The sequence below is a fragment of the Temnothorax nylanderi genome, unplaced genomic scaffold (assembly GCF_030848795.1).
Source record: "Temnothorax nylanderi isolate EJ_2023f unplaced genomic scaffold, tnyl_v1.0 TNYL_tig0294_pilon, whole genome shotgun sequence".
NCBI lineage: Eukaryota > Metazoa > Arthropoda > Insecta > Hymenoptera > Formicidae > Temnothorax > Temnothorax nylanderi.
In genome coordinates, this window is record NW_027249356.1 from 12,787 (window position 1) to 38,425 (window position 25,639).

The following is a 25,639-nucleotide window of genomic DNA, read 5'->3' on the forward strand; positions in this document are numbered from 1 at the left end:
CTGATGACGATGCATAAAGTTGTTGATTGACTGTATTTTAATAAATATATATTTATTCACCGCCCGTTTACACAATTTTTAAGTATGACTCAAATATTTTTATAATTTTGACGTACAATGATCTATGTAAATTTAATATTTATTGTACTTTGTATCACGATCTATTAATTTGCATTCTTGTAGCATGTGTTGATTATCGGTAATTTATGTTGTTTCAGCATTGTTAAATTAATTTGATAAGGACCCAAAGTAAGGGTTGAAATGTCGTTATACTAATAAATTACTGCCAGTCAGACCGACTAATCTTGTTTTATTAAATATCCCACATAGCACATAATATTTCAGTAATATTGCAGCAATATTATTTTTCCATTGCAATATTACAATGAAATATAACAGAAATATTGCAGTAATATTACTGAGATATCTCGGTAATATTAAAATGTCCGCGCAAATGAATATCAGTAATATTACTGTAATATATATCAGTAATATTACGGTAATATTACTGTAATATTTGCGTGATATTTATACAATATTGCTAGGAATTTAACCATTTTAATAATTTTTATTAAATTTTATTAAATTATTTTTAATAGTATTGTTACATACAATATTAAAATAATATTGATATTGTTAACGCAATAATATTATTTGTGTAATATTAGACAATATTTATTTAATATTGCTAAAAATTAAACCATTTTAATAAATTTTATTAAATTTTATCAAATTGTTATTTTAATAATAGTATTACATATAATATTAAGAAAATAATATTGATATTATCTTTCTATCTCTTTCTTCTTCAAAACTGCTCCATGCTCTGCACTGCTCTGCTCTGCACTGTATGAATTTCCACTGATAAAGAGTTACGTAACACTATAACATAATACAATAACTGTAATTATTATTTATATCTGATTATACAAGGTGAGTTTTATTTTGTGTGCCAATTATCTCCTAAAGTATTGGTTTATTGGAAAAATGTTTCAGATAAAAGTTGGAGGGTTCATAGAGGAATAATGGATGATCTTAGATTTTGAGTCTGGAACCCATGTTGAGCCCAGTAGGGTCCAAGTCAAATTTTTTAAATAAAAACTCCCATTTTTTATTACATCATCTTTTTCTACTAATTAATATAAACAACTTTTGTCTGAAACATTTTTTATTTGCCTTATACTTTTTGAGATATTCAAGAAAAATTTGGTAATTTTTTTAATATTTAGCTTATGATATCTTGATAAATGCTTGTCGGAGGGAAAAATGATACAAGACTTTTTGACTTAATATGGTCTCAAGAATATGCTATTGCAATAATACCCCAATTTCTTTAAATATTTGTGTATACATTTCCTTGAAGCTTTCATGTGTACACAATTATTTAAAGAAATTAGAATACTATTGCAACAGTATATTCTTGAAACCAAGTTTTCCTTGAATATCTCAAAAAGTATAAGGCAAATAAAAAAATGTTTCAGACAAAAGTTGTTCATATTAATTAGTAGAAAAAGATGATACAATAAAAAAGGGATTTATATTTAAATAATTTGACTTGGATCCTATTAGGCTTAACACAGGTCCCGGACTCAAAATCTAATAAAATTGTCTATTGGTCCTCCTTGAACCCTCCAACTTTTATCCAAAACATTTTTCCAATAAATCAATACTTTCTGAGATAATTAGAGCGGAGATGATTGGCACACGAAATAAATCACCCTGTTTATTTCATACATAATTACATATTCAAACATAAGAGTACGGGGTTAAGTATGACGTGTTCCAATATTCACTGTCTATACTGAAAATCTATGGTTAATGTTATACATACACTTTAGATTTTCAGTACTGGATATTAAAATATTGGAACGCAGTTTATACCAAGTTTAAATTTTTCTTACTTATGTATCTAATAAATAAAGCTGTCGCTCAGAAGAGTTTGATAGAAATCAAACTGCTTGGTGCTGCTCTGCGTGAACTTCTACTGATGGAAAGCAACGTAACACTGCAACATAATACAAAAACAGTAATTATTATTTACATCTAATTATATATTTTAAACATAAAAGTAGGTTAAGTATGAATCTGTATTCCGATATTCACTATCTATGTATACTAAAAATCTGTAGTTATAAATGTTACACGTATACTTTGGATTTTCAGTATTGACGATTTTAATATTGGAAAGCATGGTTTATATCAAATTTAACTTTTTCTTACTTACGTATCTAATAAATAAATCTTTTGCTCTTCTATCAAACTACTTGATGCTGCTCTGGACTGCATGAACATCCACTGATAGAAAGCAATACTGTAATATATAGTATAAGAACAATAATTATTATAAAATCACGTAAATGGTTAAATAATCATGGTTAAATCACTTAATTAATGATTAAACTGCTTTTTAGAAGATTTGGGATCGGCATATTTCTATCACGTATCTGCAACTGAGGGCTCCAGTTGGATTAAACTGGGGTTTTTTCGTTTGTCCTCGGTTGAGGACTGATAGGTGTCTTCCTGTCCGATGGCAGATGACACACCAAAGCTAAACCCGAGAGAGTACCAACACAAAATCAAATAACTTTGTCAATCTTTTTAAGAAAAGTAAAAATTATGTATAAGATGTCCCAATTCTTGGCTCTAATAAGTCGATTAACATCAATTTCTTCCAAGAATCCGGCAGCTCTCAGATCCCTATCCAACTCAATCCTTGCGTCGTCATACTTGTGGCAATTATTCAGCAAATGTGGAAGATCCTCAATCTCATGTCCGCAGTCACAACGCTCACTGTCCACATAACCTTTTCTTTTAAGGGAGACTCCGAGATTAAAGTGGTTGGCCCTGAGTCTGTTAATCAAGGTCACTAAAATATCTGTTCGCATTAACTTTATGGAACCAAGGTCTGGTCGATTCTCGCTTGTAGAACTCTTCAAAATAGTAAGTGCCCTTGTGCGCTGAATCACAAACGATCGCAGCCTGTGTGGCGTTCCACGTCTCCCTCCTTACCGCCGCCATGAGATCCCCCACCGGCACCCCAATGGAGGAGTCAGCCTCCTCATTCGCCGCCTCCTTCGCCAATCCATCCGCCATCTCATTACCCTCTATTCCAACATGAGCGGGAATCCAAACCAAAATAACATTTTTATTATGTACAGTCTCCAAATCATATATTAAAATTCTAGTCTCCTTAACATATTTGTTCTTATGTACGTTGAGGTGGTTATTTTTAATGGCCAGCAGGGCAGATTTGCAGTCAGACAGTATCACAATATCCCGGCAATTACACTGTTGTTTCATCACCATGAGTGCTGATCTAATGGCAAAGACCTCGGCTGTGTACGACGAACACATGTATGGGAGGCTAATCTTATAAGCAATATCCCGGTCACAGATGACAATGCCCGCGCCCGTGGATCTTGACTCCTCGTCAAAGGATCCATCCGTAAAGATGATCTCGGAGTTCTGCAATAGACCATACTCACTACGGACCCTACGCATTAGTTCCTGGTCTGAGAATTTCCTCTCCTTTCTGTCTCGCCCGATTGTCAAATTTATCTTGGGGACAAACGTCTGAGCCTTAAAAGATCCGCCAAATATTTCTGGCCCTCTGGTTTCGCCAATATAAGTCCTAAGGGGCAAAGATTTCCTCCAGATTTCCGATAATAGTGAGAACCTATACATGGGCTGCCTAAATCGAGCCCAGCACTCACTGTCTAGTAAGCGCTGGAATTTATCACAGAGACCATTTCGATTGTACGCCATGGCCTTTTGAACGAAGTTTCTGCCCAACAGCGTCGCGCGATCCCTCAGCAACCTCACCTTCGCCTCCGCAACGATGACATTATTAGGCGTGCTATTTCTATAGCCAAGGGCGGTGCGAATGCCCATATACTGCGCCCTTTCCAACTTCAGCTGAGTTGCAGAGTCTCTGGGGAAGTATATAAAATTGCCGTAGTCCGTGACTGATCTAACCAAACTTTTATAGAGCATATGAGCCGTATTAATTTCCACGCCCTTGGAAACTCTGCACAAATATCTCATGACGGAATTAGCCCGGTTCACCTTACCTCTGACCTCCTGAACTTGTCGATCAAACTTTAAACGGTTATCCAACCAGATGCCCAGGAACCTAGCCCCATTCCTGTTGGGGACCTCGCAACCATTCACCCGAATGTTCATACCCCCGTCCACGAAGCCGCTCCTAGAAAACTCCACGAGGACCGTCTTCTTGGGCTCCAAGTCCAGACCCAGCGATCGGAGGCGCTCAGTCACCAAATCGACTGCTTGCTGTAACAGGCGCCTATTACGTTCCCGGTTTTTATTTTTGCTCCGAATATACAATCCGATGTCATCTGCGAATTCGACGGCTTCAACATCCTCCGGGAGGTCCATACAAACTCCCTGGGTATATAGAGAGTATAACGCAGGACTAAGGACCGCGCCCTGCGGGAGGCCCTTAAAGACACATCTTATTAAAAATTCTCGGGGATTAATAATAAATCGTACCTTTCTATAGTACAGCCAGCGTCCGACAAACCTGGCTATGCCTGAAGGGCAGTCTTGCGCGATCAGCTTGTCCACCATAATGCGGTAGTCAACGTTATCATAAGCTGCTGAAACATCGAGAAAAGCCGCAAGCGTATATTCTCCATCACACAGTGCTGATTTAATGTCCGAAACAATTCGGGCCAAATTGTCGGCACAGGATTTTCCTCGCCGGAAGCCGTTCTGAGTGGGGCTATATTTCTCGTCTCTTTCCGCCCAGAAGATCAGTCTCTCGTTGATCATTCTTTCCATCACCTTTCCAATGCAAGATGACAGAGATATGGGACGGACTCTTTCCCGGCCCACCTTGTCAATAAAGATGACCTGATACTCCAGCCAATCCGTCGGAATCGCACCCGACGACCACACCACGTTGAAAAGCTCGAGGAGGCATATCCGAGCAGACTCAGAGAGATGCCTAATCATCCCGTAGTCGACACCATCCAATCCAGGGGCGGAGTCCCTCCCGATCATCTCGATGGCACGCTCCAGCTCCTCAGCAACGAAGGGGGCATCAAGCTCGTCATCCAAAGCACCACACTCATCATCCAAAGGCTCCGTGGGCACCGTGGGCGGGGCGAGATTATCAATGGAGGCCCTTATGACCTCCTCTCTATTCTTCGTTGGCCAGGGATGCCAATCCAGATTACTCCTGGCATTCTTCAGAATGCGTATAGTGTTCCAAACGTAGCTGGGGCTGGTGAATCGATTTATCTCCGAGCAGAACCTGTCGAAGGACGCTCTTTTCTTAGCTCTAGTAGTTCGCCTGGCAGCCGCCACCGCTCTCTTATATTCAAAAAAATCATGCAAACTCTTAGTTTTCTTCCATTGAGCGAATTTCGTCCTCCTCATCCGTATCACCTCCTCACATTCCGAGTCCCACCACTTATGAGAGATTTTAGTTTTGCTCGGTGAGGTCACGAGTCTCGAGGTCCCTCCAGAAGTCCTCCTACCTGAAGCTACCGCAACAGAGTTCCTCAAAATATCCACGAAGCGACCGTAATATTTCTGGAGGTCATCCCTGAAAAATTCCCTCTGCTGCAACATGGAGCTGGCAATCTCTCTATCAACCAGTGCGCCATAGCGGATCCAATCAGTCCTCTTGGTGGAAAGTCTATTCGTAATCTTGCGATATGGCAGGGACGGGACATCAAAAGAAAATGATATCGGAGCGTGATCGCTATCCCAAACATCCTCCAGCTGCTTGTAGGAAACTCTATCCACAATACCAGGGGAACCGAACATAAGATCCAGGTTCGTATCTCTCTGGCCATGAGACCCCGATCTGGACAGTGTATCCACATTAATACAAATAAAGTGTTCGTCATACATAACCTCATACAACAGATCCCCCTGGCTATTTGTATCCGGACAGTTCCAGCATGTATTGTGGGCATTCATGTCTCCCAAGATAATTGTATCATTGTCATTGTTCAGGGATCGAAATATCGGCCGAAGGTCCTGCCTAGTCATGGCCTCTCGTGGGTGGCGATATACTGCAACAATATTCAAGTTCTTGGTAAGGTTTTTAGTTGTAATACATACGATATCGTATCCCACCGGGACAGCTCCCACAGGAAGAACCTCGAACTCCAGATGGTCACGGAGAGAAATCGATACTCCGCCACTGCGCAAGCGATTTGCGCTATTTACAGATTTGAAGTGAGAAAAATACACTTTGTTAGGGCCTGAGCATCTAGTCTCGGTAAGGATTACGATGTCATAGCTCATTATGTTCTTGGTTAGCTCATCCCTGCTGCTCTTGTATCCTCGGCAATTCCATAATAATAGATTGAATTATGATAAGGGGGGAGGGTACCTACCCCTATCACCCGAATACTGTCTTCCATTATCACCTCCACGCCCTTCTCTTCCTTCCAATAGACGAGCTTCCCGATTTTCCCGGGGGGCGGGGTAGACCGCCCTTTCTGAGTGTATAAGTGAATCAATCAAAATATCCCGCGCTGCGGGAAATCTCTGCAATAGTCTAATTACTCCGCCTATTATTTCTTCAATCGATTCCGGGGACGGAGTCAAGCCCCCGTCGTCAGATGTCCTCATGCCTCTAGCGACCTGTGCCCACGAAGTCCCATTGTGAGATGTTAAGGCCAGGCCTCTCCTCTCCCTCGTGACCTCGCCAGCCCGATTGTCAAATCTTCCATAGTAATTATTTGTCGAGTCTACAATGGGGTTTCTTGTTTTCAATACCGACGGAGGCGAGCCTCTCGGCCTGTCTCCTCTATCTCGCATACGACTTGTCACAGGTCTATCTTCTGAGGGGACAGCTCTCGTCGGCAAATCGGGCCACGCTGCCGGTGCCGTGAACTTGTCTCGAAACTCAGGGGGGGGATCTTCACCCTCCACGATACGCCTTGCTCTGTAGAATGAAACATTTTTATGAGCCATTACTATACTAATACTTCTGTTCTTTTCGTGCACTGGGCAGCCCCTGAAAGTAGATTTATGCTGGCCCTTGCAATTACTACAACAGACCGGTCTGTCGCATTGGCCGTGGGACTTATCTCCGCAGACAATACAGCGGGTCTCGGACTTACATGCGTTCTTGGTGTGCCCATATCTGAAGCAGTTATAGCATTGGCGGGTCTGGGATACGTACGGTCTTACTCTAAGCGAAACTCCATTTGTAAAAATTGAGAGATCACAGATCTTGTCAGCCTTAAAAGTAACTATTATATTGTCCGTAGGGACAAGCGTCGTCTTTTTAGTGGCAGCATCCCAATTGCGGCGATACATCCTATCCAGTTTGATTATCCTCTCTTTGTTTTGAATCACCGGCCATAATTCCGGAATCGACGCAGGCCAGTCTGTAATGACACCCCTGCAGATAATAGAGCGTTGGTCCACATGGGCCTTTAATTTCGGTTCTTTAATCGCATCTAAAACATCAAGAGCACGATTAGCATCCCTAAAATCATCAAACATAACCTCCGCCGAAAAATGATTCGTCATTTCCAAAGATGTCGGGACGATTTGTAATGACGAAATGATCATCCAGATCTTAATCCTATTTCTACCTTTTGTTGTGGTAGAATGGGCGGGAAGGAGGCTCAATAAAATTTTAGCCGTACCTACTTTATCGTTGCTAAATCTTACAAAGCGATGAGGAGTATCGTTGTTGCCAGGCAGATTTTTTTTCAGCGTAGAATTACTCACTGTATACGATTCCTTGTCTTGGGATATGTCGATTTCCCCTATGTTTATGTTCGCCGTGGACACGTGATCGCATTCCTCCGAGGCGGCCTTCAGCACAATGGCAGTATTTACATTACCGGTCGTTTTGTTTACTAAAAGTTCACGATCGGTCGCCGCTGTTCCGTTCACGTCGGCATCGTCCGTTTCCATATCGCTTCCCGTCGTAGACATGTTCTGCGAGAATCGATCAAACTCCACCTCAGTGAGGCTGGTGCGAGGTCTTTTTAAGCTATTCCTTGTGGCCTGCATGTGGAGATTAATGCCGGATCGCCCCACTTCTAGAGGATCCGTTGATCCCATATACGAGTCACCCAAGACCCAGATCACTCCCCCTCCGAGGGGGGGGGGAGCAACAATATTAATTAATTTAGACCCTCCCAACACAGGTCCTCACGTCTTGACACCTCCGAGATGCGTTACCCAGCTCGAGACAAAAAAAGAGGAGACCACGCCCGATTCGACTGTACTACTCAGCAAGCGAGCAGAGAGCGCACACGTCCGTCTCGTATGGCCGCTCAGAGCAAACTCTCGATTAAACTGTTAAAAATTTTGAGGTTAAGTTAGCATCAAGATTTAAGAATAAAGCCGTTAATAAATAATTTCATTAGAAACTCGTTCAATAAGGTTACAAAGGCAAATATATGTATTTTAAGATGGTCATTGAAATGATTTTTATGATATAAACGTGGTTTTTGGTTTTTGCAGACCATGCCACGTAATCTCTATTTTTGGATTTAACGACAAATCGCCAAATATATATGTACAATGTACATATTAGTAATAATTATACGAAAATACTTTTAAAAATATTTGTGTGAACAATATTTATTAAATAAAGAAAAATTACCTGAAATTAAAACGATTGTTTCTGTGCGGTGTCGTACTACGTGATTGCGTGGTCCCACGGAGCCATGCAAGAGACAGCTTCTTCTTCCTATGTAATGATGGCCTTCAAGCAGTAGTGCTGCTCTAAAAACGGCCAGGGCGAACCACTAGTCTTATAAGCCGCAAGCGGCGTAATTACAAAGGTTGTAGGCCTCGAAAGGCGCCGATACAAGGTACTGATAGTTAAACAATGCAGACAGTAACAGTCGCAATACTTTGAAAAAAATTTGCTTTCGGACAAAACACGTCCGAACACGATCGAGCTCGCCAACCGACTCCTGCAAGAGACAGCGAGAGAAGACCGGGAATGGTGGGGGTCGGTGCTGCGACCAAGCGCATAGCCACACACACTAGCGTTCTTCCCTCCACTTACGCACACAGAAACGTTCTGTTTATCCGTGTGACAAACTCGTAATTTGAAAAGTTTAATATTGATTATATAAGAAATATGAATTTTAAATTTTATCCATTTATTTTATTATCAATTTACTTACTGGCTCTTAATTAAAAATTAATTGTATATATAATTACCTTTTATTATTACAAAACAAATAACAAGTTATAAAATTAAATACCACTTATAAAATTTGTCTTAATCACTTTTATTCCCCGAAAGTACAAGTCAGTCTTTTGATTCCATCACATTTTTTGATTCAGATTTTTCTTTCTTTCAGTCCAAAATTCTTTAACTGGTATATATTATCTGTGCAATACGTACGTATGATTGTGTGATACCTTAATAACGTCTTAATGACGTTAATAAGATGTCATTAAAATGTCATTTGACATTATTTTGCTACTTAAAGTATTATATTTCAACAATATATTGCAGCAATATTACTGTAATATTTCAATATTATTTAAAAACGTATAATACATCAGTAATATTTCTGAAATATTTCATTGTAATACGTAATATTTCTACTATATTGCAATATTACTGCAATATTTCTGTAATATTACGTGCTATGTGGGATATATTTATTTTGCAGTTCTCACTTTTTATTTCACTTTCTTCCTTCATGAACAATTACATATTTAATAAGAAATTTAATGTTGATGTAATAAATAACATTAAAAATTTTTTTTATAATAATTTTATATTTAGATATTAGAATTTTGACAGCATTCTTAATCTTTCATTTTTCTATTGTTATTTAGAAATCGAGTTTTAATTAATGATCATTGAAAAGGACAGAATTTAAATCTTAGCCTAAATAAAACGTTTTTTCTATACAAATCGTCTATATTTAAAACCATCCATTTTGATTTTTCAAATTTTGACTTCGGATTCGTAATCAGCGAGCCCAAAAACTTCCGGGTACTGAGTTTCATCCAAATTGAAAAACGTTTTCGACTTTTGACCAGCTTTTTAGGATTTGGCCCCACTGTGCGCCGCGCGGGCGTGTACCAATGGTGGCGCATGCCGCCACAATCTGTTTCTCGTATTTAAAATTTGACATTGTTATAAGAACAACACTGTCTCGCGCTACGGAACGGCACAATTTTTGTATCAGTTTTATATCGTGGAATCTTATAATAAAGTAGACTCCCACACTTAAAAAATAACATTTAAAAGTAACAATTTTCTGAAAGTTATTTAAATTATATAAGACATAAGAGATATTTTTTCCCATATAAATATCATTTGGATCTCATTAGAATTTTATATAATCTGCCGTTAATTTAAGCGTAAAAGAGCCACGGTCGCGGTCGGTCTCGCTCCGCGTGTACCTACTTGGCGCGAGACACTACCGTGTCTCTTGATTTAAAATTGATTTATATTTGAATCACATTATATTTATTACCATATTACATCCACATTTGGCAAATTAAAACCATATTAACACTGCATTTCCATAATTATTTTTGTGCGGCTAATTTTGCATATCTTAACAAGGTCCAGTATATTCCATATATATGTATAAGATTATATCAGGTTGGGGTACTTTAATTTGATTTAAATATAACTTATATTTAAATCGTATTTGATTTGCATATTCGATCCTAATAAGACTCTTATTGAATTCATATAAGCTTCTAATATTGTTTTAATACAATCGTTTTTCGCGGGTATGGGATATATGACAAACATACAAGGGCTTCTAAAAGTATTTTTTTTGTTAAATACAAAGAATAAATATTTTATATTTATAAATTTTTTATAGTAAAACAATATAAAGTTTTTATGGGTATAATTTATTTATCTTATACATAGTAAATAGTACTTAATAAATTAAGTTTTCCTTAGGTGCGGCGTATATACCGGAGTTACCCTAGTTTTTTCAATGATATGATAAATCATTTTATTTATTTAAAACAAAAAAATTAACTTTAAATGGATTGAGCATTTTACCAAAAATTTTCTTGATACACACAAATATTTTTAAGAAAATATAAAAATTTTGTTTAAATAAATTTATGTTTATTGATGTTACATAATTTACATCAATTGTAAGTATTTAGAATTAAAAAAATTTTATGTACCTGTGAAGTGTTTTTACCCATTCGTTGTTTTTATTTGGTTCCAACTTGATACCCATCATAGAATCTTTACAGTAATAACGTATAAAAAAACGTTATTGTTATTAAATATTAATGTGCAATCGATTAAACAATAAATTTTATACTATACTGCCTAACTTTTGGACCGCTGAAACTCAGCTAAAAATCATTTTGGCAAAATATTGAAAAAGACATTTTGAAGCTAATACTTTAATGTAGGGGAGACCGGGGCCTAACCGTCGCCGGGGTTGAACCGTCAAATCAAATATCTCGGAACCTGTATATTGTGCGAACTCGCTATTAACATTGTAAACGCTGCTTATGGTACCCATGTGACCAACGGAGTTTCGGCAGGTTACCTGCCGTGTTATGATTTTTACGAGGGCAAACGTGTTTTCGGAAGGTGAAAGTTACATTTTCTGCGCGTGGAAATTTTGTAATATCTGCACTAATATTTGCTCTCCAAATCTTGAGGTACGTGATTATAAAGAGTAATGCATGCTAAACACGAATCTAGTGTAGTTTTTTCATTATCGTTGATGTCTAATATTTCGTGGGCGATCAAACCTGAAACTTGTGTTTGGGGTTAATCCGTCTGTAAGCAGTCCGGGTGCATTTCCAAGGCATTTCCGGGCATTTCCAGGCTTACTGCATATGGAATATGGATGAGACGGGGATTACAACCGTTCAGACACCGAATAGAGTCATCGGACGTCGAGGAGTGAAACAAGTCGGGCGAGTGACTTCTGCGGAAAGAGGAACCCTTGTAACTATTTTTTAATAATGTTTCGCATAAAAATTTTAAATAAATTTTTATATTTTTCTCTTAAAAAACAATTATTAAGATGTATCCTATCATTTTTCAGGATTAGATGTACGTATATGTATTGAAAATGCAGTGTGACGGTTAAACCCCGGCATTTTTGAGATTTTAATTTTTCCACCGTTGTCGTTTTTGCTCTATACCGGTTAAACAAAGCGACGTAGATAAAAATTTCCTATATAAATTTTGTAGCTAAAGGTTTACTCTTTACAGTGGTATACCACATTTAACTAAAATTATTTATTTTCTTGTTAAAAATCGGCACCGAAAAAAAACTGACGGTTAGGCCCCGGTCTCCCCTACTTTTGGCAATTTTTGAAAATATTTTATTTTTATTGTTCTGTAGACCAACAATCACATTGTTTTGTTCCTTATAATTACATTGCCATTTATTAAATGGTTTAAAAGTTTAACTATTTGAGCGTTTGACATATATTCTTTATTTTTTGTTGAGTAGCATATATAAGGAGTCCCATTTAAAACAGTACGGTCGAATAACTCAGTTGGGCCCCGAACCTAAATTCAAATATGATTATCTATTGACCCCTTTCAAACCATACAACTTTCATTGATACATTTTTTCGTCAACCCCTTCCTTTATGAGTTATTTAACCAGACTCTTTTAAATGGAACCTTCTGTATATATCAAACATAATATAATTTTGAAGATGAAAAAAACATTCCATTATCAAGCACGTGAGAGTAATTATCACCTGCTAACTTTTGCTACTTAAAAAATAACATTATATAATAAATATTTTTTAAATCTTATCAGTAAAATATCTTATGGAAAATAAGAATCTCATATAAATCTTTATATACCGGATGATTCAAAGCACCTGTGTCAGCCGTTCTTGCCAAAAATGTGACGGCACAGGAAGTTAGGAAATAAATTTTTATTTTTAATGAGCACCCAAAGTAATCATTAGTGATAGGTTTTTTTTCGGGACAAACTGGAAGTAACTGCAACTGAGATTAGTTTTGAAATTTCAGATACAAACTTGGGTCGAATGTGGTATTGTTGGATAGAGCTCTAAAAAAGAAGCAAAACTTTTATTAAAACTTAATTCAATTATCTTTTACAGGTTTCGGGAAAAACGTTCAAATATATAAATGCCTGTATTAATTTGCAAGTGCTCAAAATGTTTTTGCGCTAATTTTTCTAACTATTGGCACCGTATATAACGTTTCTAACTGTTGACAATGTGAGCGACAGTGTCAACAGTTAGAAAAACTAGCACAAAAACGTTTCGAGTACTTGTAAATTAATACAGGCATTCACACATTCGCACGTTTTTCTCAAAATCTGTAAGAGATAATTGAATTAAATTTTAGTAAAAGTTGTTTCTTTTTCAACTCTATCCAACGATACCCCACTCCACCCATTTTCTATTTAAAATTTCAAAGCTGATCTTACAAGTAACACTACCCAAATGTAAATCGCCGATTTTGATAATTTTTGAATATGTTTTAGTAGACGTAAAAATAAGACATACGTATTTTTTTTTATCGGCGGAAAACCATATTTAGGGTGTGAAACACCCCTTTGAATTTATGGGTATCGATTTAATTGTTTTGTATATAAGGATTTAGTATTTTCGGCCCGAACCAAATAAAATAGTTGCATCATCAAGAGATATGAAAAATGAAAAATTTTCGACTCGGTTCGATCATTTTTAGGGGGTAAACCACCCCCTGTATTTGAAACAAAAATTTAAAAAATGCCCAGATAATTGCAAATTTTATTCAAAAATTTTGAAAAAAAAATATATGTTACACTCGCATCCAAAACAAAAGTGAGACTGTTTGAGGATTTAAGGGTGACCACCCTTTTATCGAATTTCTTACGTAACATTTAAATTTATCCCGAAATAATGGTAAACAGTTTCATTTATCGTCAAATTAATTAATATTTACAAATTAGTCTGATCAACCCTTCAATTCTATAAAGGGGTGAGGGAAAACCTACCCTTAATAAGACTAAGAAACCAGGATCGCGGCCCTTAGCATTACCCAGGATCACGACGGGGACGTGGCCACTTTTTTGATCCCAGCAATCAAAGCGTCCCTCATTATTGTAAAGACTATAAAGAATAGCCATTAATTAATATTACTAAAGTTAGTTATAATGTAACATTTAATTAATTTAAGTTTTTTTAAAATTGTTAAAATACAAATATAAAAATTAAAAAACAACATACAAATAAAAACACAAAAAAATTACAAAACAATAAATAAATAAAAAAAAACAAAAAAACAAAAAAAAATAAAATAAAATGGGATCCACGCGGCCACGTCCCCGTCGTGATCTTGGGTACCCATAGAGCACAAAATGTTTTTAAAATATTTTTTAAATATTTTTTAGGAAGATTAAAATAATTCACAAAAATATTTTTTGAATGTTTCTATGTCCGCCAGATCATGTCAGAAAAATATTTTCAAAAATATTTTTATAAGATTGCAAATAAATATATTTAATAATATTTGTAAAATCTTTTAGAAATATTACTTCAAAAAATAAAATATGTTTAACCCAATAAGTAATAATTGTGTTTCATGTTTGAAAGATTTTTTTAATATCTGTAAAGTATAGGTACATCTTTTTTTTTTATATATTTGAAAAATATACATATCTATCTTGTGAATGTCATGATTTTGCTTCGCCAGAGACCTGCTTATATTAGCCCTCAACTGAAATTTACTTACGAGTTAGTCTTACCATTATGCGCCGCCTAGCAGCGTTGTTCCAAACTAGCACGGAAAGATGCGCTATCATGCATCTTTTAATTAAGAATATTTCATAATATTTCAAAAATATTTGAAAAAAGATTTTAGAACCAATAATAGATTTAAAATATTTTTAAATATTTTGGAACAAGATTATAAAACAATAAATATGTTGATTTAAATTAATATTTCAAAAATATATTTCAAATATTTAAGAAAATATTTCCTGGGTGATAAAGAAGAACATTTTTATAAATATTTTTAAAAGATTCTCAAAATATTCTTAAAAATGTTATCACAAAAGGTTTTTTAACTTTTTTAAAGTATTCCTAAAACCATTTTAAAATATTTCTTGCAATATTTTTATAGAAATATTCAAAAATATTTTTTGAAAACATTTTGTGCTGTATGGGTAATGCTAAGGGCCGCGATCCTGGTTTCTTACTCTTATTAAGGGTAGGTTTTCCCTCACCCCCTTATAGAATTGAAGGGTTGATCAGACTAATTTGTAAATATTAATTAATTTGACGATAAATGAAACTGTTTACCATTATTTCGGGATAAATTTAAATGTTACGTAAGAAATTCGATAAAAGGGTGGTCACCCTTAAATCCTCAAACAGTCTCACTTTTGTTTTGGATGCGAGTGTAACATATATTTTTTTTCAAAATTTTTGAATAAAATTTACAATTATCTGGGCATTTTTTAAATTTTTGTTTCAAATACAGGGGGTGGTTTACCCCCTAAACATTATCAAACCGAGTCGAAAATTTTTCATTTTTCATATCTCTTGATGATGCAACTATTTTATTTGGTTCGGGCCGAAAATACTAAATCCTTATATACAAAACAATTAAATCGATACCCATAAATTCAAAGGGGTGTTTCACACTCTAAATATGGTTTTCCGCCGATAAAAAAAATACGTATGTCTTATTTTTACGTCTACTAAAACATATTCAAAAATTATCAAAATCGGCGATTTACATTTGGGTAGTGTTACTTGTTAGTTACACCCATTTCCGGTTTGTCCCCAAAAACAGAACCATCACTAATAATTACTTTGGATTCCCATTAGTAATGAAAAATTTTTTCCCTAACATTCTGTGACGTCACATTTTTTTAGAAAAACGACTGACACCAATAGGGGAGACTGGGGCTGATTGTTACACGTGTTACGTACGGAAATTTTATATTTTCGACGACGCACGTTAGAAGTTTTGAACGCTTAAACGACGCACGCTAGGCTCGGAATTCCGAGCGAACGCTCAGTTTCCTGTAAATGTTTATCTTATCGGACGACCCTTGGAGGGCTGGGGGCCAGATGGGGCCCAAAACTACGCTTCTAGAATGTTCTAGAAGCTTCTAGAAAACCTCCCCCCTTAAGACGCGATGGAAATGGCGGGAATCTCGCGCGGGAGATTCCGGTCTTTTTCGGGTATAAATAGGGCGGAAAAACGCCGCGGAAAGCAGATAGTTCCGAGCTTCGGCTCCTTCCAGATAGTTCCGAGCTTCGGCTCCTTCCAGATAGTCCTGAACTTCACATACTCCTTTGGCTCTAGCATTCAATTGCTCAGCCATTCCTTCGGCTCTAGCATTCAATTGCTCAGCCATTCCTTCGGCTCTAGCATTCAATTGCTCAGCCACATAGTCTTAGATCTAAATCATTTTCCTAAATCTCACTCAATTCCTTAAACTCAATCTTGGGACTTAGTCCCTGTACTTTATATTTTAAGACTGCGCCTCACGCATAACTTGTACTAAATTTTAAGAATAAAGGTAAGATAAGTTTGAAAAAGGAAAAGCTCAAAATCTGGAATCTCATCTCGTGTTAAAAATCTTAATCGATCACTTCTAAGATTCAACTCGCAGTTGTCGCTGACAAAGTGCGTGGCAATTGGTTCTGAGCGCTGACGAAGAGTGTGGCGAGCAGATACCCTTGCTGCCGAAAGCGTGGCGATTACGGGGTTGATCCTTGGAAATCATAATTAATTCCCGAACCCGAAAGTGAATTTGGCCTTTACGCTGCCGATCTGAGCGCTGACGAAGAGTGTGGCGAGCAGAGTGTGGCGGATTGGCTTTTGAGCGCTGACGAAGAGTGTGACGAGCTATAAAATTCATTTTCGAGGATTCGGGTTAGATGACGAAAAAGGGAGGCAGACGAACTCAAATTAAAAGGATTAGGTTCCAGATTAAAAAAGCAGTAATTTCTAATCAAGATCCTCTTCCCCTCCTCCAGCGATTACAACAACTACAAAACGCACCTCCATTTAAACCTATTCCTGTCGATTTCGACATCGATTATCCCCATTATAATCAAATAAATAAAAGTGATCCTCGTTATAAGATTTATAAACTTAGATATCTTTTCGGTCCCGAATAACAAAAGCAATAACAATAACAATAATAATGTCAGCATTAGCAATAACAATAATCATGTCAGCATTAACAACCTGCTAGTTCGCAAGCCCTTTTTGTCTTGTTATTTATTTCAAGCGAACATTATACATTATTGTTTAATAATAATATCCTTCACACGGCTTGTCCAAATCCCTGGTAAATTGCTTAAATGCATTGACCAAAAAACGGACGAACAACAGTCAGAACGTGACACACGAGTAAAATGTTTATAGCTGTAAAAATTTAAGTTGCGAGTACCCGAGATTTTTTCATCATATTACATCAGAAGAGATGACGCATGTCATCTGAACCCGTTTTTTTGATAGATCTCGGCAGATCTTATTAATCTTATTCTCGTACAGGACTCAATAAAAAATTGCTTTAAGAGTCAAAAGTTTTGAGTAAAAAATATGAAATTATTGTAGTACAAGATTTTCACCCGGGAGCAATAAAATAATACATATTTATATTACATTGCATAACTTTAGAATTTTTCGGATAAGATTAGATACATTATAATACAAAATATTGCATACTAAATTTCGATAACATTTTCGAAAGGAAGGAGAGAGAGAAAGAGAATAATTTTAAAATTTTTAATAAAAATATACATCTAAGAAGTTGAGTTGACTAAAATTAAAAAATACCTACATATTAAACTATAAGATCCTATCTCTACTTCTATAATGAGCTAAGACCTTTTGCGTTAATTTTTTACGCATTAAACATATTATAATCCATTATTATTTAAAAAAAATAATAATAAATAGTATCAATATGTGGCAGTCGATTTGGTTCTGGTAGATATCTCCGCTCGTAGGGCACGTAGCGGAAATATTATAAGAGAAACCCCCCCCTAATTCGACCCCAAGCTATCGATTAAGCCTACTTAGAACTTGATCCGTTCACTCGTTATCGAGATCTCAACATCTCGAGTACTCGCAACTCGTCGCGTCGCGTAAAAGAGTCACGGTCGGTCTCGCTCCGCGTGTACTTGGCGCGAGACACTACCGTGTCTCTTGATTATAGATAATTTATCATTTTGATGTAAAACATTTGATAGCAGTAATTTCAAACAAAATAATTTACAGCAACACATACCAGACAAATTACAAACGTCATTGTATTAAGCAGTAATAACAGCAACAGCACGAAATAGCAATACAATGTTAGATCAAGAGACACGGTAGTGTCTCGCGCCAAGTACACGCGGAGCGAGACCGACCGTGACTCTTTTACGCGACGCGACGAGTTGCGAGTACTCGAGATGTTGAGATCTCGATAACGAGTGAACGGATCAAGTTCTAAGTAGGCTTAATCGATAGCTTGGGGTCGAATTAGGGGGGGGGGTTTCTCTTATAATATTTCCGCTACGTGCCCTACGAGCGGAGATATTGCGACGCAAAGTCCAAATGTGAAAATTTTTATTTAAGATACGTCGTTCAGATACGTCGACCGTCTCTCATGCCATGGCATCATTTCATTGGCTGGAATCGCGTCCTTTTCACTTTTTCGACACTGGCGGTGCCACTAGTATCGCCAGTTTCTCGATGTATACGTGTGTGTAAACTGCGCGCAGTGCAGCCCAGTGCAGACAGTGCGTTTAGCGCGCTGTCACCTGTCACAGTCAGTTATAACCTATAACACGGTATAGTGTCCCACGTCAAGTACGCGCGGAGCGAGACCGACCGTGACTCTTTACGCGACGCGACAATTAATATTTTTTCTGATTCAAGGTAATTGTTTTATTTACATGTAATTATCCTATTATTATACGACGCGAAGCGAAACCGCACCGTGACTCTTTTACGCGACTAAGTGCATGTGACAGGAATTATAATAGTTTACAACTCTTGATAAGTCAAAGAATAATAGTTTACGTTTACGTGAGTATTACTTCTGTAGTAACTTATACGAACGATATCATCGTAGTTACTATAAAATCTCCCGTTTATGCGGAGGAATTATCGTATCGTTCGTAAGTTACTACAGAATTAAGTAACGTTCGCGTAAACGTAGTATAGGTTAGATTACCGATTTCGGCGATTTCTTACAAAATTTTACATAAAACGCGAGATTCACTTATGGGAGCTTTCCAGCAAGCGACACAAGTCGACACAGGTATCGTTTTGTCTTTGTTACTCATTGCCAAAAAGGAAAGATAGAACGACGTTTGTGTCGGCTTGTGTCACTTGCTGGAAAGCTCCCTATGTATGCAAGTTTAACGCCTATTGAGTTAATATGAAATAATTTTCCTAAATGTAATAAAAATAACACGATGTTATATATGCGGTTTGCCGTGATTATATATATATATATACACATGTGATTTCTGCCCAGTGCTCTGAATGTTATGTGATTTTCGTCCAGTGCTCTGAATGTCATCTAGTCATACATATCATGCTTTGATACAAGGAACGTGAAAAAGAGCAGGAAAAGAAAAGAACAAACAGAAGAGACAGATTCAAGCTTTGTCTTTTAATCTGGATGAAGACAATGCCGAAAAATCCCCGCAGTCAGAAAATGAGCAATCTGATGGCCTCGCGATTAAGAAGATTAAGAAAAATCCAGATGTAGATACAAGTTTCTTGCCAGATAGGGAAAGGAAGGAGGAGGAAAATAAACTTAAGGAAGAATTGAGGCAAGAATGGGCTAGAAAGCAGAACGCGTTGAAGGAAGAAGAAATTGAGATCACATTCAGTTATTGGGATGGATCTGGCTATCGTCGGAGTGTTATAATGAAGAAAGGTGAATGTCTCAGTGATTTAGAGAATTTTTAAGTTATTAAAATACTCCAGTGTCACTTTTGGAGTAACATTGGCGTGATATATAATGTTCTACTGCATAAATTAAATTTTCACATACAGGTAATTCTATCTATCAGCTTCTTCAGAGATGTTTAGAAGTTCCGAAGCGTGAATTCAGCGAGCTTAAAACAGTAATGGTAGATCAGTTAATGTATGTCAAGGAGGATCTTTCTTATATTACCGCACCATTATACGTTTTACGATTTTATTGTAACTAAGGTAAAGATACTAAGTGATAAAACTTATGAAGCAATATCACAATGTTGGCATGTTATTTTAATGTATGTAATATTGCAATTAGGCACGAGGAAAAAGCGAACCTCTGTTCACATTTGACGTTCACGATGATATTCGTGTTATGCACGATGCTTCTGTCGAAACCGAGGAATCACATGCCGGAAAAATTTTACTTAGGTATATTTATCATTAAAAGAATACTTTGTATAATTCTCTTTTATGTTATTTCTCACTAGATCATGATACGAGAGGAACAAACACATTTTTCCAGCGAGTAGATGGGAACCTTTTGATCCAACGAAAAGTTATGACAAGTATACAGTGTCGGATAAAAATAGGAAGAAAGATAAAATCTGATAAACTTAGATTCAACGAATTGTCCAATTTCGTTTAAAAGATTCAGATTCAAATTCATTCAGTTATGTGATAATATTTAATTCATTTACTCGATTATGTAGCTCTACTAAATTACAGTCCTTTGAATCTGAATCCTTTAAACGAAATTGGACAATTCGTTGAATCTAAGTTTATCAGATTTTATCTTTCTTCCTATTTTTATCCGACACTGTATACTTGTCATAACTTTTCGTTGGATCAAAAGGTTTCCATCTACTCACTGGAAAAATGTGTTTGTTTCTCTCGTACCATGGTCTAATGAGAAATAACATAAAAGAGAATTATACAAAGTTATTCTTTTAATGATAAATACCTAAGTAAAATTTTTCCGGCATGTGATTCCTCGGTTTCGACAGAAGCATCGTGCATAACACGAATATCATCGTGAACGTCAAATGTGAACAGAGGCCCGCTCTTTCCTCGTGCTTATAGATATCCATTAGCAGGTGGTACTTATGGTCGGCAGTCCAGACTCCGGAAAATCGCATTTTGCAAAGAATTATCTGAAGGAATACGGATACGTCAACAGAGACACTTTAGGCAGCTGGCAGAAGTGCATTGCTGCAGTCCAACAATACTTGAATCAAGGAAAAAGTATAGTTATAGACAATACCAATCCTGATCCAGCTTCGAGAAAGAGATATATTGAGATAGCCAAGAAGCGCAATGTCTCGGTCAGATGTTTCGTCATGACGACAAGTATAGAACACGCGAAACGTAATAATAAGGTAATCGAAAATTAACATTAACCGTCATCGTGTGAAAGAATCGTATGAAGTAATGTTTCCGAAAATTCTAATCGATTTATTATTATATTACAGTTTCGCGAGTTGACTGATCCAAGCCACATTTCAATCAACGAGATTATTATCAACTCCTACGTGTAAGTAGATTTTAGATATATACATCTCTACACTCAAAATTATTTATCTTTGGATATGTAATTATACTTTGATGTTACTCTTTTGCAGGTAAATGATCGACAGAAGCTTACAATGTGGTACAAAATTGTTCCTCAAAGGGAGTTGCTGCCCAAACTCAGATTGAAGGTCGCATTCAAACTAATATTTATGCAAATATTTATTTTATGATACAAAATTATAAGGTAAGTAGTTATTATTATCCAATCTTCGAGAATCTCTTTGCAGATGCGCAAATTAATTGAAATTAATTGATTTTTTAAAGCTAATTTCCCTTACTGAAGAACTGGTAATGAACGGACATGCTGAACAAGTAGGCATGGGACCAGATGAATGAAGCCAGAAACACTTGAATCCATCTGTACATAAGAGTTGTCAAGAAACTCTACAATTTTCACGCATAATCCGCGATTATTAGTCAGTATGGACTAGAGTTTAATACAATCGCCATTGATGATTCCCTTTAATCGCGTCAAAATTGATTATTTCGCTTTTTTACTTCGTTCTTTACTCATGTTGTAAAATAGTTTTCCGATTGTGTAGAATATTTTTATTTAGAAAGAAATTTATAAAGATTGTTATATTGATCGTAGAGTAGAGAAAACAATAAAACTTAACATTTTACAAAGTAGTGTCACATTTAAACTAGAACATTGTATCGAATAACTCAGACGAATTAGGAAATTCGTTTCTACGTGACTCATGTCTATTTCTGATTGGGGACGATTCGAGAACTCATTGAAATAATTTAATTTCTTTTCACGTTTAAATTTAGGTCACCGTAGATTAAACTTGTTACCTTAGAAGTTATTGTTAAATGGCGCATTTTATTTAATATTCCGCACTTCACTGTTGTGGCATAAAATTATTTTATGTTTCAAAAGATGGAGACTAAGCTTTCGGATTAATCCAGATGTACGCATATATACTGTATATATTTGATTAATTGTTTACTTAGATATCGATGATTCTTGCGCGATATGCTAATACATTTTTATCTATGCAAGATTTCAATGCAGTAGAAACTAGTTAACTGAGAAAAAGAGTCTATAAATGATTCGTAACTCGTGCAATTGCGCTCAACTGGAAACGTTTGGCAGTTATGAAATGTTAATATTTAATATTGTTGTTAAACATAATATAGAAATATTTTTCTAGGAAATGTATACAAGTAAGGTTACAATCATTAAATCGCTCACAGTGCTCACGTACATAACTTTGTCGCGCGCTGCGATTAACTCAATTTATTATAATTTATTATAATTTTTTAACAAAGCGAAAATATAGCGCAACGAACATCGTTACGTAATAATCATTCGTAATTCATTTTCGTGTATATAATAATTTTCGTGTATATAATAGGTGCTTTCCATTTACATCAAAACTCAGATAATTCTCACTTGTGACGTCGTTCTATCCTTTTTGGGAATTAATGAATAATAAAGACAGAATGACATCACAAGTGAGAATTATCTGAGTTTTGATGTAAATGGAAAGCAACTAATATGTAGCTGACCGCAATCTTTGACTCTATTCAAATTTTGTACAACACTTCATTTAGCATTGTATTAATCATTAAGTAGCTTTGAGTACATTTAGTAGCTTTTGTATATTCGTCAGTTTAATCCTTGAAGTTATTAAGACTTGCATGAATTTTTACCGCAAGTCCTCTTACATCTTTTATACGTCTTCTGTAAAATATATAAAAATATATCATAACTGAATTAACTCGCATATCTTGGTCTGTCTTTTTTTTCTCCATTGCTTAACTTCTATTCGCCTCCCGACTTGACGTATACGCTACTATACTCGTCCAAGACGTTATTCGCGACATTTACAAGCTCTCTGTCTTTCTCTTCAATCACTCTAAAAAAAATGTGTCGTCTTGAAGTGATTGATCTCCCTAAAGGATTTAAAAGTTACGCTTTGCGAAGACATAAGATATACGTTAGCTGGAAAATCGATTCACAGCGGGATTAGAAAAAGACGGAATGTTATGCGGTCGGTTCTTCAACAGTATAACGGGTGAACGTTTCGCGACTAGGTTAATCCACTTGCATATCGGTCATTGCGATCTCGCTCTTGTACATACTTGACTCATCGTCATGAGACTAGCTCCATTGTTCGCGAAGATACTTTTCTCTTGTTCTCTCTTCTGCTACCCTAAGGCGCGCGCGCGTGTGTGTGTGTGTGTGTGTGTGTTGTGTGTGTGTGTGTGTGTGTGTGTGTGTGTGTGTGTGTGTGTGTGTGTGTGTGTGTGTCAAACGTTTTAACTATTATTAACAACTTCAGACACATTACATTTTTATTTTTAAGTAGTAATTTTTTTCTGTGGTATACATATGTATAGCATTAACAAGGTGTACAACTAAAAAGGTTACAGATTATTATTTTTAAAAAACTAAGCAAAATATTAAATTATTGTTTTCTTTAGAAATAATAGTCCGTAACACCTTTAGCTTCACACCTTGTACATACTGTTTATAAGATTATAAGATATATTGTTTATAAGATTAAGATGCGTAACACTACAAAAAGGCGTGATATCCGTACAAAATTACCTTTTTAAAAAAAAAGGTAAAAAAAGGCGCCAAGTACACGCATAGTAGTGTATATGTATTATGTTGTTACCTCGAAAAAAACAAAGTGGTAGTATAATACCTCCAAATAGCTTTACCCTGTACATACTGTTTATAAAATGCGTAATACTACAAAAAGGCGTGATATCCGTACAAAATTACCTTTCTTAAAAAAAAGGTAAAGAAAGGCGCCAAGTACACGTATAGTAGTGTATATGTTGTTACCTCGAAAAAAAAAGAAAGTGGTAGTATTATACCTCGAAAAAACCTAAGTAACAAGTGGTAGACGTACTCTTTGTATCTCGAAAAATCTCGAAAAAATCTAAGCAGTAGTATCTTTATTTCCAAAAAATTATAACCCAAGTGATACACATCACAAAACTATGTTACCTTATCAAAGAAGAGTCGCGCTTCAAGTGATCTATTACAATTACAAAAAAGAAATGATATCTCTTTAAATTACAGCGCCAATTACAGAGAGAACATATATATTGCCTCAAAAAATAATTGTTGCACTACTTTGAAAAATCTTTACATGGTGTCAATTAGAAAAAGAATGTATGATAACAATTTTATAAGATTAAAAAATTTTATTTAAATTTAACAAGGGAATACAAGATATTTAAATACAAAGTTTACATGTGTATTTTTTAGTGGTCACAAAGAATTACAGAGGAACAGTACAAAATAAAAATATTTTATTAAAATATTTAATCCAACGAGGGAATACAAGGTATTTAAATACAAAGTTTATATATGTATTTTTCAATAGAATAAAAGATTTAATCACAAAGAATTACAGAGATAGTACAAAATAAAAATATTTTATTAAAATACATAAATTTTTCTTGTAAAAAAACTTGGCGCTGCTAGACCTCGAAATTTTAAATAAATAAGGATAACAATAAATAAAAATAATTCATAGAAGAATGCGACGGGAGTAACAAAATGATTATCAGCGTGGTGTGTATGTGCGAGCGAGTGATATGGGTGTGCGTGACGACGGCGAATAATGCGGCTTATAATTAAGTATAGGATAAGTTTATTTATTTATTTAAAATTTCGAGGTCTAGCAGCGCCAAGTTTTTTTACAAGAAAAATTTATTTATTTTAATAAAATATTTTTATTTTGTACTATCTCTGTAATTCTTTGTGATTAAATCTTTTATTCTATTGAAAAATACATATATAAACTTTGTATTTAAATACCTTGTATTCCCTCGTTGGATTAAATATTTTAAACAAATGTTTCGCTCGACAAAGTAACAACTAAATAAATTCAAACGGCCAATTTCGAGCAATTATCAGGTGTTAAAGAAAATTATTTAATACATTCAATATAGTATACAAATTCGTTAACGTTTCGCGCCTTACTTGGCCTTCCTCAGAACAATAAAAATTACAAAAACGCATATATATCTCGCATTATTCTAAGAGTACAACGAATCAACTCATTACGACGCCACAATTTGCATTAATCCGGTCTCACCAAAGCAATCGGACAGTTAGTCATATTGAAGTCAGAAGTGTCAATTATTCGTCAATCCACGCACTGAGTCGGTCGCTTCTCCCGCTGTATGTCCCTTATTCGTCCATCA

General features: G+C 35.7%; 2 protein-coding genes and 1 long non-coding RNA gene across 7 annotated transcripts; 1 reads left to right on the forward strand and 2 right to left on the reverse strand.

The window, feature by feature from the left end:
* Positions 1-387: 387 nt before the first annotated feature.
* Positions 388-2,488, reverse strand: LOC139780726 (uncharacterized). The gene is made up of 3 exons (XR_011720318.1): positions 2,225-2,488; positions 1,902-2,005; positions 388-882 (listed from the first exon to the last, which is right to left on the reverse strand). It is a non-coding gene; the product is annotated as an uncharacterized lncRNA (long non-coding RNA).
* Positions 2,489-2,853: 365 nt separating this feature from the next.
* LOC139780720 (uncharacterized) lies at positions 2,854-8,010 on the reverse strand. Its single transcript, XM_071719445.1, has 2 exons — positions 6,372-8,010; positions 2,854-6,044 (listed from the first exon to the last, which is right to left on the reverse strand). Exons 1-2 carry the CDS (start codon positions 8,008-8,010, stop codon positions 2,854-2,856), a joined length of 4,830 nt encoding a protein of 1,609 aa, XP_071575546.1.
* Positions 8,011-18,288: 10,278 nt separating this feature from the next.
* LOC139780722 (uncharacterized protein F21D5.5-like) lies at positions 18,289-23,196 on the forward strand. Of its 5 annotated transcripts, XM_071719448.1 has the most exons (7): positions 18,289-18,838; positions 19,473-19,850; positions 19,970-20,128; positions 20,986-21,270; positions 21,364-21,425; positions 21,514-21,647; positions 21,728-23,196. In XM_071719448.1, the coding sequence occupies exons 3-6, from the start codon at positions 20,063-20,065 to the stop codon at positions 21,515-21,517; spliced, it is 417 nt and encodes a 138-aa protein (XP_071575549.1). In that variant the 5' UTR covers positions 18,289-18,838; positions 19,473-19,850; positions 19,970-20,062; the 3' UTR covers positions 21,518-21,647; positions 21,728-23,196. The 5 variants fall into 5 exon arrangements, with proteins under 5 accessions (XP_071575549.1, XP_071575552.1, XP_071575548.1 ...); XM_071719451.1 differs by having other exon boundaries at positions 19,473-20,128; positions 20,975-21,270; XM_071719447.1 differs by having other exon boundaries at positions 19,473-20,128.
* The last annotated feature ends 2,443 nt before the right edge of the window (positions 23,197-25,639 follow it).